The sequence below is a fragment of the Chenopodium album genome, chromosome 19, assembly GCF_948465745.1.
Source record: "Chenopodium album chromosome 19, dcCheAlbu1.1, whole genome shotgun sequence".
Lineage (NCBI taxonomy): Eukaryota > Viridiplantae > Streptophyta > Magnoliopsida > Caryophyllales > Amaranthaceae > Chenopodium > Chenopodium album.
Window position 1 is genome coordinate 37,761,320 of NC_137852.1, and position 16,129 is coordinate 37,777,448.

General features: G+C 28.9%; 1 protein-coding gene across 1 annotated transcript; it reads left to right on the forward strand.

Annotated features, from left to right (window-relative positions):
- The first annotated feature begins 12,175 nt into the window (after nt 1–12,175).
- Nucleotides 12,176–15,836, forward strand: LOC145595398 (transcription factor PRE6-like). The gene is made up of 2 exons (XM_081651802.1): nt 12,176–12,634; nt 15,429–15,836. The coding sequence occupies exons 1-2, from the start codon at nt 12,512–12,514 to the stop codon at nt 15,579–15,581; spliced, it is 276 nt and encodes a 91-aa protein (XP_081507928.1). The 5' UTR covers nt 12,176–12,511; the 3' UTR covers nt 15,582–15,836.
- Nucleotides 15,837–16,129: the final 293 nt, after the last annotated feature.

Here is a 16,129-nt window from a genome sequence, read left to right on the forward strand (position 1 = left end):
TAAACATCACCCTCAAATCTCCGGGTAACGCCCACAATTATATCTAAAAATACGTTCCTACCCTTGTTATAAAACTAACCAAATTTACCTCAACTTCCCAGTTTCACTCTCCACAAATATTTTGACAGTCCTCTCTGGTCTCTAATGGAGTAATGGTCACTAGACACCAGCCACCAATGACCACCGATTAACCACCAACCACCATAACTTTCAAAATCAAGCAAATAATTCCAATTTTGCAAAATCAATAATACTAACAATAATAAATAATAATGACAATAATAACAATAAAAATGATATTAATACCAATTACTAATAATCGAGAAAAGGATTAGCGATTGCATCAGTTTTTGGTCGTATTAGAGCATATATTTCTTCACTTGGTTTCCTGCTGCTAAGTGTTAGCTTTTCAATTTAGCTAAATTGAGTAGTAATCATGAGGAAGTGCGTGACTGGCTTGAAGTTCGTAAATTGAGTAGTAGAAATTACGAACCTCCGTCGAAGATTCGAAATTTCTGGGCGTTTCCACCCAGAAAATTTGGGTGTTTCTGCCGTTTCAGAAAATAAAAAAAATAAAAATAAAAAAATCCTTTTGACACTTCGACATCCTCCCATTGTCCTTCCTCAGCTTTTGGTGCGATGATGATGCGTAGAACTACACTTTTGGGTTATTTTTGCAGTGTGGGTGGTGGTGATTTGAAAGTAAAGGAGGTGATGATGGTGGTTGACGGGTGGTGAATGTATTTGGAGAGGAGTGAAATGGGTGATGGTGAATCTGTAAAAGTGATTGAATTGAAAGGTAGTTCTTTTTGTTTATATATAAGGGCAAGTTCGTAAATTTAGTTTTACTTTGCGGGCGTTACTTGAAGATTTGAGGGCGATATTTAACAACCCCTTTTTTTTTATCTTCTTTTTTAATTAAAAATAATCTCTATTATATAAATCGAAGAATGAGACTGTGAAGTCTCTCTAGAATAATTACCTTGAGATTTTTACTAAATTTATTTTAAGCAAAACGTAATTGTGTGATAAGTATTTTTAGTAGTTTATTACTATACTATTTTTAGGTTTTTGCCTACGAGTTTAAACTATTCACTTGCTAGGGTTTTACTTGTTTTAGAACTTAAAAGTTTTATTTTAATATTATTTTATTTTTGTTATTTAGGTAGCCGAATAACTAGGATATAAATCATATAATTGCCAGTATAATGTAGCCGAGTAAATGGGATATAATTGTTATTATATTATAATTCATTTATTAGAAAGATAGATTAGCATTAAAGGTCATATTTGCAAAACTTTATCGATATTTACAAGGTTGGAATAGTTTTCCTAATTGTATCACTCTTTGTTAAGGTTTATACTCGTTGTACTTAGAGTTTCTTGATTGAGATTCAAGATCTCTAACATTTCAACTGTGATTAAAATTTATATTCCATTTAAATTCACATCACTATGCTTACGCAAGTTTAGATATGCATTATTGTGTTGATATAATTAGTTTTTTTTAAAAAAAAATTACTATATACTCCCTCCGTTTTTAAATACTTGCTCCATTTCTTTATGCGCGGAGTATTAGGAGAAATTGGAGAAAGTTATAAAATATGGAGGTAGTAGGGTTGGTGGAAGAATAAAAAAATTGTACTCCCTCCGTCCCTAAATTACATTCCTCCTTTCTATTTTTGGTATTTCAAAATTACATTCCTCCTTTCTATTTTTGGTAAGTTTTTTTTTTTTTTTGTAAATCAACTCTTTTTTTCTGTTTTATATTTAATGCTTCCTCACTCATCCTTACCTAATCTCACTCATAATCCTTGTGCCAAATTACAATGAATATGATTGGTTAAAATTTTTTAATTAGAGCATGTGATTGATCCTTTTTTTTTTTGCAAAGGATCGATGACTTGTCATGAGTAATAACTAATCTATCTTTGTACTTCCCATTGCATTATCTAATTATTGTTATTTCTTATTCTTCCCTCCTTAATTCCCGTGTAAATTTCCAAAGAGAAATGTAATTTAGGGATGAAGTGAGTAGAAAGTAAAAGTAGTGGAGAGAATTGGAGGAGAGAGAATGTATATTGGGTCCACTAGGGGAAAGAAATTAATTAAATATTGTAAAAGCTTTCCAAATAAGGAAATGGGGCAAGTATTTAAAAATGGCCGCAAATGGAAAGTGGAGCAAGTATTTAAAAACGGGGGGAGTATTTATATTAACATAATAATGTACTTAAATACCCTATTTACTATTGTGTGGTAGTAGAAATTACTATAGGTATTTTGAAAAAATAAAGTTAAATACCATAATGACATAAAAACAATACTAATAAAAAAAGCCTAACATAGGATGGAACATTATTAATTTAGATTGTAAAGAAAATTATTAACGTAGTATGTATTTTGAAAAGAAAACAGAAAATTAATAAAAAAATAATAATAATAATAAATATAGACCAAATATTCCTCGAGATACTTTTCCGATGATTAGCTTACTATTTGCCAAATATAGTACAAAAGGTTGTACCCAACAAATAGTTGATCGAGTTCGTATTATTTTGCACACACCATTAATAGTTGGTATTATTTTAAGCCAATTTTCCTAATTTTTTTTGTAGTTTTTCTTGTACAAATTGAGGAGGTGTGGTGGATGATGCTTTGTGTCTAAGGAATAAGGGAAATATAATAATATATGTTACATCATAATTTTATTATTACCTTAGTTTCATATTACCTAAAGTGAATCTTTTATTTCAATTGCAACAAATGTTTTCTTTCCTTTTAAAGTTATCTTTCTTTTTATTATCTCATTATATATATCTTTATCATTCTCTACATCTAATAATAACAAATAAATTTTATCTAGAAACCCGGCATTTGGTTCGCAGAGTGGTATGTGTTTGGAATCAAGAATGGGGTTAAGGTAATATTGGGTTGGAACATGATAATTAGTACTATGTGTTTAGTTCAATTTTAAAATAAAATCTCTCACTAATCCCTCCTTTTATTTGATACCTAAGGTAATGTAATGGGTCAAACTCACTTCCTTCACCTCATGGGTTTGAGGTATGGGTTTAAAATTCATACTTTTGATAACCAAACAAATGGTATGAGTTTTAGTCATTCTAAATTCATACATCATACCTATATACCGCGAACCAAAATTGTAAATAATAAAATCCAGAGTAGTATGATAAATGCATCATGACTCATATTTATAAGAAAAGTTGTAACAGTTTTAATTCTTAACTAACTAACCCCATAAACAGAAGTATACAACGGACACTTTTTCGTAAAATTGTAGTATTTGACTAACTAATGGGGCCTTCGAAAATTTCAGAAACATCATGAATGTATGAAAATCTAAGAGTGACTTAGAGAGTATATTCATGATTTTCGACCTCAAACTTTGACTAATATATTCAATCCTTTTATCACTCCACAAAAGGAAAACATAGAAAGATACAAACATTCTTCGAATAGTAATTTTTCTAGAAAATCACATAAATATAGTAATAATTTATTGTAACTTACGAGTATCATATAGTGTTAAAAAGTTTATGTTATAAGCATTATTGTATTATTTGATCCAAAAAGTCAAAAGTAGATAATTGATCTTTTGCCGACGAAAGATTGTTTTCAATATTTGCTTTTAGGCACAAAGAAGTCCTTGATTTCAAAATAAAGGACACAAATTGAACACTTGAAGTCTTGAATAACTAACATACGTACATAATTAACATGGGAAGTGTTAATTTATATGACTGTCACCGGATTAGTTGATGGTGTATAAAATTATATTGACATTACAAACAATACGTATATGAATTGAAGTTATTGATAAAATAGAATTACTAACCATTTATTTATTTATTTATTGATAGGAAGAAAAATATTATCATTAATAAATAGCCATACGACATTTACAATAATAATAAAGATTTATAAACCAGAGAAAATAACATAACATTTACAATCAAATCATAACTAATTTGCATATCGGGCATAGCTCACACTCCACCACTTCAAACCAATTGGTGGTTCATACACCCGGGTGTACCATGCGCATGGTACACCCGAATTAAAGTGGAAAACATAATATATGATTATAAAGAACATCATGGAATAATAGAAGAACATATAACTGAAATATAAAGAACATAGTAATTTATGAGAAACGATTTTTAAAAAAAAAGTGAAAGATAATTATTATTGATTTTTACCAATAATTTAATGTCAAATCATTTCTAATTATCAAGAATTTCTCCATCTAAAATTATTATTCACACAAATATAATTCAAATTTATTTTTTAAATTTCAAAAATTCAAAATTCAAAATGTATGAACATATCATTCAAGTGAAAAGAATATAATTTATATAATTATACCCAAAGAACATGATTAATATATGTAGTATACTTAAAAGAACATTGTTTGTAATGTAAAGAACATATAGTTTAAACTCAAAGAATATGCTGATCTGACTAAAAATTAAAGCATATTTCATTGTAGTTAAAAAATGATAAAAGAACATTCATTAGAATATGAAGAACATCATTTTCAACCGTAGAAAATAACACCAAAACAGAAACAAAAAATGTAAAATATTAAAAAATACCTTTATATCAACAATGAATTCGTCAATTACATCATTCAATTAGATGATTCATCAAAATGATAAAATCAACTCCGTAATAATAATATTAAACCACTTTGAATTCAAAATTTACCATGGTTTCTCTCTATGAACTCAATTTCTCTCTCTTAGTTTATCAAAAGTAATATGGAAGGTAAAATAATAAATCAATTCCATAAATAAAAAAATATCAATAACAAATCAATTCCTTAAATCAAGGAGAGAATCGTTTTGAATTTCTTTTTTCTTGCTCGTGTACATCGCATTTGAACACAATGTTCTTTCCGCGATTTTATAAGTCATGTATATTGACCGGGTGTACCATGCTCATGGTACACCCGGGTGTATGATCAAATTTTCACTTCAAACTTGACGCGAGCAGTGAGTTTCGATGTCTTTGGATCTTTCCAAGTAGAGACCTTCGCAATCTGTGCTGATGTTTTGATCATAGAGTTGATGACGAACCTTGATGAACCCATATGAATCCAAATCACCTTCTCAATTATTATTAAAACCCTAAAAATAAAATTATCATCCATAGATGTGAATCAAAATCCCAGAAAATTGGAAACCCCCCCCCCCCAAAAAAAAAAAAATAAATAAATAAATAAATTGGGACATGCTCTTACTGACGGAGAGAACAAAACAAAGCAAAACAAATCAAATAACAAAAACGCGAATGAAATCAAAGAAAAAGAGTCGAAAATAGTCTAATTTTCTAAAATTAAAACCCTAAAGAGAGGTGAGAGAAGAGAGGATAAATTTAATTACTAACCATTTTCCTATCCTACCTTATAAAAAGTAGAAAATAACTCTTAGGAATAGTGTGCTACCAACTATACCCTTAAAAATATGTTTCCCTACCTTATAAAAATTAGAAAATAACTCTTAGGAATAGTGTGCTACCAACTATACCCTTAAAAATATGTTTAAAAATATGTATAAAAATGTGTATTTACTTTTTTACCCTCATTAATATGTTCACTATCATTAATATATTTAATTTTTTTTCTCATTAAACATATATCATCAATTAATTCATTTTTTTTTTGAATATTAAAATTCTAAAGCTTTATACTTCATATTTTAGTATTATTATCTAAAAAGAAAAAAAAAATGTATGTACGGTTGGTCTTCTTATTTAAAATCTGATTGTCGTTCTTTAATTGCAACTATTGTTAAAATTAATTAGCTTTTAAAATGTACTACGTACATTGTTTGATGGCACATAAACATACAACGTGTTATGGAATTTGAATGGGATTCATATTAAATAGTTATATTTGAGCAAATGTTATCAAGAGGTATAAAAGAACTTAAAAATCTTAAAATTAAGAGAAATCAATGAAAGTAGGAAAAAAACGGTATTAAGTATGGAGAGAATTTAATAGGAACTAGCCTTCTGGGCCGTGCAATGCACGGGTTATTCATATAAAATTGTATTGAGAGATAAGTGAGGAAATATCAGTAAGTCATTATAGGGTATAATATGTAATCGGAAACATGGTTAAAGAAATTAAAATTTTGGAACTTTAATAGAAAAAGAGGCTTAAGTAGAAGGTGGAAGACTAAAATTAAAGAGAGAATAGGAAAAGATTGAATTATAGGGGAGAGATGAAGTATGTATGAAAGATGAAGTATAAGTTTAATGAAAGAATTTAAAAAAATGGTGTAATAAAAAATTAATAGTGTAAGATGACATGTGGCACTATGGTTAGAGAAGTGTAATAGAATGGATGGGGGCATGTGTCTTTCTTAGTTTATTGGTTATAGTTTTTAAATACTAAGTATAGATTATTCAACTAAGTGGTTGTTGCTTTAGTATTAGATATAAATATTAGATGGTCGTAGTCTCATAGAACATTAAAGAACTTACATTAAACATTTCACATATTAATACTACGTGTGACCAAAGCTCACGAGCAAAAAATTCATTTGAAGAAAAATACGCTAGATATATTATACTAAATATTATTAAAACATGCAAATCAATTAAGAGTTCTAAATTTACAGTTGTCACTTAAGATATGAAATAAGGCAAATCAAATATATATTATTTAATAATAATTTTGAAATAACACTATCAAACTTTTGAGGATTCTATAAAGGTAGTTTTGTAATCAATATGTAGCCACTTCTTCACCCGACTTTCGTCAGTAGCTTGGAAACCCCTCCTAGGAGGGGACCGATGATCAGCAAACTATGGGACCGACTCTCGACTAGGAAGTACCGATAGCTCTTACCTATAGTTACGGCAGACGAAGTCGAGCATACATTTAAAAAATAATTGTTATCTAAATTGTCACCAAATAGTCACATAAACCAAATAGTATGTATTAAAACTACCAGATCTACCACCCAAACCAAAGGTGTAAATACACGGCAATACAATTTCTCAGCAAGAGCTAGCCCCACCGCGCGCATCGCGCGCGTAGGCCACCCTAGTATAAGCTAAGTGAGATTATTAACAAGTAGATGATGAGTCGGGATTAAGTATGGGAATATTATATTCTTATACAAATACACATATATATCTATGTTTTTTTTTTAATTTTTTTTTAATTTTTCACAAAGGTCAGGGGTGAGAAGCAATTTCATGATCTCTTGGAATCGGAAGGGAAACTCTAACCACTTGAGCTATCCTTAACTCTCACAAATTTTTATATGTGACTGGCCACACTGTGTGGCCGAGGTTACTTATTCAAAAATTACTCGATTGGTCAGAGGTTTTTTTTTCAAGGGTTACTCAGTAGGTTATGGGTCACTCATTCAGGGGTTACTTGGTCAGTCAGGGGTTACTCTCACATAGAAAACTCGTTAATTGACTGAGTAAATTTAGAATAAGTAACCCCTTGCTGACTGAGTAACACCTAAATAAGTAACCATGACGAAAACGCGCTAATAGACCGAGTAACCTTAGAATAAGTGTGTAACCCTTGACTGACTGAGAACCCCTAATAAGTAACCCCTGAATATATAAGCCTAAATAAGTAACCCTTATAAGTAACCCCTAAATAAGTAACTCCTATAATTAATCCGGCCACACACTGTGAACAACCACTCAAAAAAAGCACCAAAACTCTTACTAACTGAGCTATCTCTCACTCTTTCCTAATGTACAAAGATACAGATGATATGCAATTAATTAGGTTAAAAGGGTTTCAATTTGAAAGTAGTTGGGTGGTTTTGAGGGAGTTTGAGTTGGTTTTTGAAAATTTGAGGGGTTTGGTGGGGCATTGCCAATGACTAATTAGGTGGTGTTAGGGTGGTGATGGGATTCAGATGCGTGTTTATGGTGGTCAAATGCATTGCACATGTGGTCAACAAGGCCGTCCTAACCAATTTAGGGGTCCTGCGCTATTTTTAAATTAGGCCCCAGTGATTTTAAAACGTATAAGTTTAAATATGAAATAATGCTTTATAGTTTTTAACTCATTGCATTTAGCCTTCTTTTTTTTACATGATAAAACACATAAAACTTATGTTTTATTATTAAGTTTATGAATTTGATAATAGCATTTCAATTTCAAGTTTAACCCATATATTTCCTTTTTTTTTTAGAGAAACTATATATATATATATTAATTATTTTGAATAAATATGTTTATCAATTAATTAACCTAAAATATAAAGTTTGATTAGTTTGCTTATTACATTAAAAAAAATTAGCAAAACTGATCTGGCCTTTTAATTCCCTAGACTAGTGATTGAACAAACAAAAAAGAATAAAAAGAAAAAGAAAATTAAAAGTAAAAGTAAAATAGAGGCCGGAAAAAAAAAGAAAGAAAAGAGAATGGCAGAAAGTTTTTAAATGTAAAATAAAATTATATAAAAAAATAAATAAATAAAAAAAAATAGACATGGGGGCTCGAACCCTGGCACAATAACCCAAGACTAAATGTCTTACGTATTTAACTGCTACCAACAAAGCAAATTGCACTTACATAACATATTGCACATTTATTTTTGTTATATTAGTAACAATGGCTTTTTTCAATTGGGAGCCCTCTCAATTTCGGGGCCCTGTGCTATGGGTCTCTTTGCACAGGCCCATAGCCGGCCCTGGTGGTCAATGACTGAATATGGTGGTCAATGTTGAACTCCGACATAAGGCGCTACTTCATTAAAAAAAAAAAAAATCTATCTAGAAATAGGTCTCCGTTTTAAATCTATTACATACTACGTACTAAAAGCAAAGCTAAAAATGACGTACACTTGTTAACGTGTTATTAAAATTTTCCTTCTAAATTTACTTGCATATAAAATTTCATTGTTATAGAAAAAGAAGATTTGTATCTAATTTATGACATTCACCAATATATAAAATTTAAAGTAAGCTTCCCAAAATATCAAATTGCCTATTAATACCATTTAATTTCTTTTTTCTTTCATAAAAAAAAGTACCATTTAATTATTGTTATTATTTTTTTTGCTATTTTACTATTGTATATATAGTTTATTCATACTTTTTAATACTTGGTGAGTCTATGTATTATATTTTATATCTTTCTTTGTAAAGTGTTTTTCATTATAATTAATTATTTAACAATTGTGCATTACACAAGACTTAATCTAGTTTTTTATATTAGATAATTTCTTTAAAAATTGACAATTTTCCTAATTTAATCTATCTCGTTTGACCTTAGAATGTGGAGAAGATATTACAAAGCACGAGTATTACTTTAGAAGAATTTTTTTTTTTGAACTACAAAGCACGAGTATTACTTTAGAAGAATCTAGCTAGGCCAAGAGAGTGTGTTTTTAATAGTTCGCTCCTATTATCAAAACTAGTTTAAATCCCGTGCATGCACGAATATTACAAAAATCGTTTTTTACAATTAATTGAAAAAATATTACACTGAAAAACAATTGACATATGATTATGTTTACATCATTGTTCATGAAAAAAAAAAAGATTAATTGAATAAGTAATTTTATACACATAATAAATTTTAGTTACCATAATGATACTTGATTAGGTTGTACATATTTTTGATTTGATGATTAAGACTTTTTATAAATGTTTATTTGTTGGAAATTATTTTACCATAACTTTAGATTTGTTTTAGTATAATTGAGTTCTTTATTATTGATAAATTAGACAGGACATGTTTTCTTTTATTTAACAAATTAAAGATATTTTTAGGTTCATCGACAAAAATGGCAATTTAAGATATGTTTAGATTTAGTAACAATTAAAATAAAAGAATAAAATTGAAGGGAAAACTTTTTACCTTAGAATGACACGTGTCATTTAAGTTTCACTTTTAGTATAGGTTTATAGATAGATAGATTTTCGGTGAATTAAATTATTACGATTGGTGTAAATGGAACCATTATTTTTTCAATCACAATCTTCTAAGTTTTCACCTTTGCAAATAAATACCCATTTATGTTAAACTATGGAAATAAATTACATTTTACTTTTTTTTTCACCACTATAATTTAGCATAAATATATTAGCAATTATGTTTGCAAAGCCTACTTTCTCAATTTAAACATTGTTTTCTTCACCTTATTTTGTTGAACTAAAATTATTTTTGTTAAATTGAAATAATTTTTGTAAAATTGAATTAATTTTGCAAATTTAAATTAAATTTTCACTGAACTTATATAATTGAATTAGAATTAATTTTATTAATTAAAACTTCTTTTCATTGATCTCTATTATATTTGTTCTTTAAACTTACAGATTTTTACTAAATTGAAATTATTTTTACTAAGCTGGACTTATTTAAATTAGATTGAAATTAATTTTTATTGAATTGAAATTATTTTTACAGAATATTATTTTTGTAAAGTGAAGAGACGAGAATAACGGCTAATTCTTCTCGGGAAGGGCAAATTGACAACGAAAGATTAATATAAAAGTAGTTAATTAGGATTGGATCACATGTAATGTTCGGTAAAACCCTTGATACATGTATTTAATTGCATAATATCCGATTGCAATTTGTTTTTCCTTACTTATCCCATTTAGTAAAGGAATATGGTAGATTGGTAGGTACAAGTTCTTACAAAAATCTCAGAATAACGCATGTCGTCTATATGTCCCTAACCTTATGGTACTTATTAAGTAATCGAATAATGCTCCTCCTTAGATCTCATTGTGGTGGTATACTTAATTAAGTTGGTAACCTAATTATTATTCTAACTTGTTCTCTTTGGACCTCAAACCTCATTCCCATCTCAGTATTTCACAATTTAATGTTGCCATTGCCTCTCCATTATAAACTCCTATTACCATCTATTCACATTTTTTGTATCTCTACCAATGTTAGGGTTGTTTCGTGACAAATCGATCTAAACATGTAATTAAAGTTTCTTTTTCGATCTACAGAAATAAGTTTTTGAGCTACTTCACCTTTATATGGTCCACAAACCCTTATTGTCAACATATTGTCGTTGTCCCTCCAATACAATCACCGCCAATCCGCCATCACCCTCTCATCTAGTTGCACCTCCATTACTATATGGATGGATTAGTTATTTTCGTGACAGTTATTAGAGCTCAAGGATGGAATTGATTTGGTTTCTTTTTTCTAGAGAAATAAGTTTTCAAATTACTCTTTTTAGAAAAAAGTTTATCAGCTGAGCTAGCTAACATACACAGTTATACACCATGGAACATCTATGTCGAAATGAAAGCAAAAGAAAAAGGACATTGATGGGGATGGAAATTATGGGAAGGTTGATTGAGAAAGAAGTTTGAAAAAGAAGGAAGATAGTATAAGTATGAACATCCGTGTTTTTATTTAACTCTTCATCAAGTACCATGTAATCACTAATTCACTCCACGTCCAAGCATGGCATGTGTACGTTGACTTAAATACCCTCTCTTTCCCACAATCCTTGCCCAAATTAAATGCCCTGAAATCTAGGAATCTTTCACTTAACTTTCTTCCATGATCCTTGTTTTTGCATATATGGTAATATTAAAATACAATAACAACAAAATAAAAGAAAACAAACCTTAGCTTAGGCCATTAATCCATTCTATAAATTTATAATATTTTTTGTTAAATTATTATTTTAATGTTACACTTACATCTATCGATCGATTGAAACTATTTTCTACTAATTCGCTTATATTTTTTCTTTTCTAATTTGTTTTTTGTTCTTATTCTTTTACTAAACTTCAATTGTTTTTATCAAATGTAACTTTTTTTTTATTAGACTTAAATTATTTTTACTGAATGTTTATTTTATCAGAGGAAGTGAATAAATTAAAACCTTAATTTTCTAGAATGTTATGTTTAAATGTATATGTAATTATGTAAAACGCATAGATTTAGAGTTTCTCATTGGAGAAGATCAAATCCAATCCATCCTTGCCCTCCTATATTCAATGATCACATGGGACTTTGTCTAACATTAATTGATTCATAACACAAATTTAAAGGCCCACTTTTGTTAGCTTATTTACAAACACTTGTATTTAAGCCCACTTGAACTTAAACCCTAAGTTGGGAACATAAAATTACACTCAAATATAATGCCACTTTCTTCTTAACTTCATCTTTTGGTTCTACCCACATGTCTTCTACACTACCAACATCGCTGTCTAATGTAATTGTACATTTATCTTTGTGGTCCTTCTTTCTTCTTAATTATCAATTTATACTCTTTACCTTTTCTTTTTATTATTTTTATTTTTATTTTTCATGTATAGTCCACCTTATATTATAAAGTTATAACCTTTCTTGTTCAACTTCATTTTTCCAAAGATTCTACTACATTTTTCTATGCTCATTTTTTGTCACTTACATTAGCAAGAACTACTACCTAAGCTAGCTTAACTAATAAGTTAACTTAATTAGCTTATTACTTCGGTTCTCGGGTGTTCGTTGGCCGGGTTTTGCCGATACATTAAGACAATGTCTAGCAGAAGGTCAAGGCAGCAATCAGGAAGTTCAGGCATCTCCGATGATCAAATCATTCAGCTTGTCTCAAAGTTGCAACAACTAGTTCCCGAGGTTCGCCAACGTCGTTCCAACAAGGTAAGCTATGCTAACTATGTACTTTAGCTTCGTCCTCGAGATGGTTTGCAAGTGTGTACGTAGTACTAGATAGTTATATATGATACTCTCTTGAATAGCAATGCCAATGTTGTGCTAACTACTAACGTGTAAGATGTAGTTTTCTATAGCAATGCAGTATAAATGATCTATATTTACGTTTGTGTAAGTTTAGATAAGTTCAGACTAGTGCAACAAGTCCAAATGAAGAACATTATTTAGGTGATCAAAAGGAATGAATCCTATATATATAAGCTTGAGAAGATATATACAAAGTATAACTAATTTAACTGAAGATTGTGGTAGATAATTCTATCAAGATTTTACTACATACACTTTTACACTCATATATATTTGAGTAACCATAATTTTGACTTTCTATCTTAGTAGTTATAATGCTTCATATAATTCAACCACTTTTCATAAGAATTGTTCATTCAAAGCCAACTAATTTTGACTTGTTCTACTGATGAGAAAAACCTCTTGCTTTGGATTTATATTTTTCTACAACTTTTATCACACCTTTGAACAATAATTTGCTCCAAGCTAGATTTAGTTTTTATTTCTACTTTTGGATGCTAAGAAAAGAAAGTTGAACACTTCCTTTTATGAATAACTCATACCACTTTCATTAGTTTGGGACGACGAAAGTACATTTTTAACCTTAAGCAGATAAACAAGCTACTGAAGTAGGACTAAACATAAATCAAGCCAAATAATATTAAATGTAACCCTACCAAGAAAGTTTACAAACAAGGGTAAAATGGTCATTACATACGAAGACGACGTGAAGGTAACATACATTTTAATTTTTTTAACCTTGTTATTGATGACCATTAGATTGAGGCATTGACCAATAGCTTGCTTAAAAAATTTGTATAATTACTGTTACAAGGAAGTTTCTTTAGAGGTGAATACATACAAATGTTGGTTATATTAGTTATTATGGTAGTGAGAGTAATTGAGGGCTCACATGCCCATGATAAATAATTTCTTAGAAAGTGCTAAAGGCTAAAAGCGACGTGACTTTCTATTTAAATGAAATTTCTAACCGTTTGGGCCCTAAACTTCGCCGTACAATAGTATAAGCTAACAACTACTATAGGACAACCAAGAAAATGACCTTAAATGAAAAAAGAGATAAAAGGAACCAACCTAAAGTGATGTTTTCATGGTCATTTTTTGTGTGTTTTAAGTCACTCTCTTACTTCTACCACGCGGTATTACCATGTAATGTATGCAATGCAAATAAGATATTTATCGGATCATTCGTTATGTATACCTAGGTGCAAGTACATACACTCGTGAATAGTTTGTTTGTTCATTTGTTTATCACGAGCCCTACTGAAAATAACAAAGTGAGCACATGATGGATGTTAGGTACTTGGGTAAATTCGAGTGTATGATAGGAGTCATGGATTCATATAATACAAACTACTTTGATTATAATGTGAAGATTGTCATTGGAGCTATTAATATAGCTAAAAATATATCAAAATTACTTTTATCGGTTCTCAAATCAAAGCTCCGTTCTTTCATTTTCTCATTTTTACAAACTAGGCCAATTATATTAATTAATACACTAAAGATCATGACTTAACAATTGTACTTTATGATAAATTCTAAATCTTTTATCTATGTAATTAAGGATCAAGACAACGCAATCAGTCTCTCTTACTATCAAATGTCGATTTTAGTTTTCATTTTTATTAATTTATACTATATATACATTTCAATTCATTAAAAAAAAATAAAATTGAGGTTAAGATTACTCAAATTTTATCAATATCTTTATAACTTAATAAAAAACAAAAGTGATTAAATCTTTTGATAGGTTCACCAACCTTTTGGTGAGTAAAAAAATCCGTTTTTATTAGGATAGATAAACCTTCTAAGAAAGACCCTTGTCACAAAAAGAGATACAAACAAAAAGTTTAACATCCTTCATACTTTAAAGTGGCTTGGTATTTCCCTAATTTTATCAAAACCGTTATAGGTTAATTATGTATTTATCTTTAGATGGGAATTGTATAATGTTAATGAAGTCTCATTTTTTATAATCCAAATAATTAAATCATATTTTATAATCCTACCTTCAACTTTAAGCTTTCTAACTTAAAGGAATGCATTAAATAAACTCTCCTCATCACCTTTTTAGTTAAAACACAATTGATCAAACACAGTTGCCCTTAATATTATATACATTTGTTTTGTTAAACCATCATTGCCCATTAATTTTTAAAAAGACATTTTTAGTTACAAAATTGGTATGATCTAATTGTTGTCATGTTAAAATGATGGTTGGAGTGTTAGACAACTACTTATGAAAATTAAGAATTTACTAATATAGTCTTATAGAGTAAAAACAATCATATATATCATTTTTTAAGTTAGATTTTGCCTTTAAAGTTAGACTTTTATTTTTAAGGTAAAAATAAAAAATAAGAACACTAGGAAGGCCACTTAATGAGAAAATTTTCTAATATATATACTTTTTTTGTCCCAAAATAGTTTATACAATCAAACTTGTCACATGCACATGTAAATGCACTAGTTTGATCTTACATTCTTACATATACAATCCAATTTTATTAAATAATATAAAAAGTTTGATATTATGAAACTCTAAATTAATTGAATATTTCACAATATATATTTTCAGTTTTTTTTTTTTTTTTTTTTTTTTTTTTTTTTGTTCTTGAAATAGCTTTTTATTCAAAATTTTGGCTCATACATCAATTGTTACTAACCATATTATGTATTTTTTTAAAAATAGGTTTCGGCTTCAAAAGTTCTTCAAGAGACTTGCAACTACATAAGAAATCTACAAAGGGAAATGGATGATCTTAGCGATCGTCTTTCACAGCTCTTAACCACACTTGATGCAGATAGTGAAGAGGCACAAATCATTAGGAGCTTACTTAATTAACTACGATTAATTAGATCATATATCTTAATTAAGGTCAATGCTTTTCATTTTTATATAGTGTTACCTATTATTCTAGCTAGGATTAATTAATTAAGTAATTAATTTCGTACTAAATGAAGCATGCATGGACTAGGAATCATTAGGTACCTAGATCTAGCTTGTAATGCAAATATATATATCGAATACATATATATAGAATATGGCCTTCTGTAATTAAGCTCTTTAATAATAATAATTTGCACGCAATTAGGCCCTTTATGTAGATGTTAAGCTAGTGTTTTTATAATTTCTTTGACTTGATTACTTTTTATGTTGAAAAAAGAGCATAATCATTTGCACGGGGTATGATTAGTGTTCCTAAGTTGTTTGTATTTTGTGCTTCTATGAGTTCTATCTCAATTTACTTGCACAATTACACTTTCTCGGTTATAAACTTATAATTAATCAACTTTGACGATTAATTCTCATAATTAATTTTATACGATATTGATTCTCATATATGTATACTATCATTCATAATTAATTTAAGCGTACGAAATTGGTTCTCA

Coding starts and splice junctions, on each gene's coding strand:
- LOC145595398 (XM_081651802.1), top strand. CDS start 12,512: ATGTCTAGCAGAAGGTCAAGGCAGCAATCAGGAAGTTCAGGCATCTCC. Junction 12,635..15,428: donor GCCAACGTCGTTCCAACAAG/GTAAGCTATGCT, acceptor TTTTAAAAATAG/GTTTCGGCTTCAAAAGTTCT.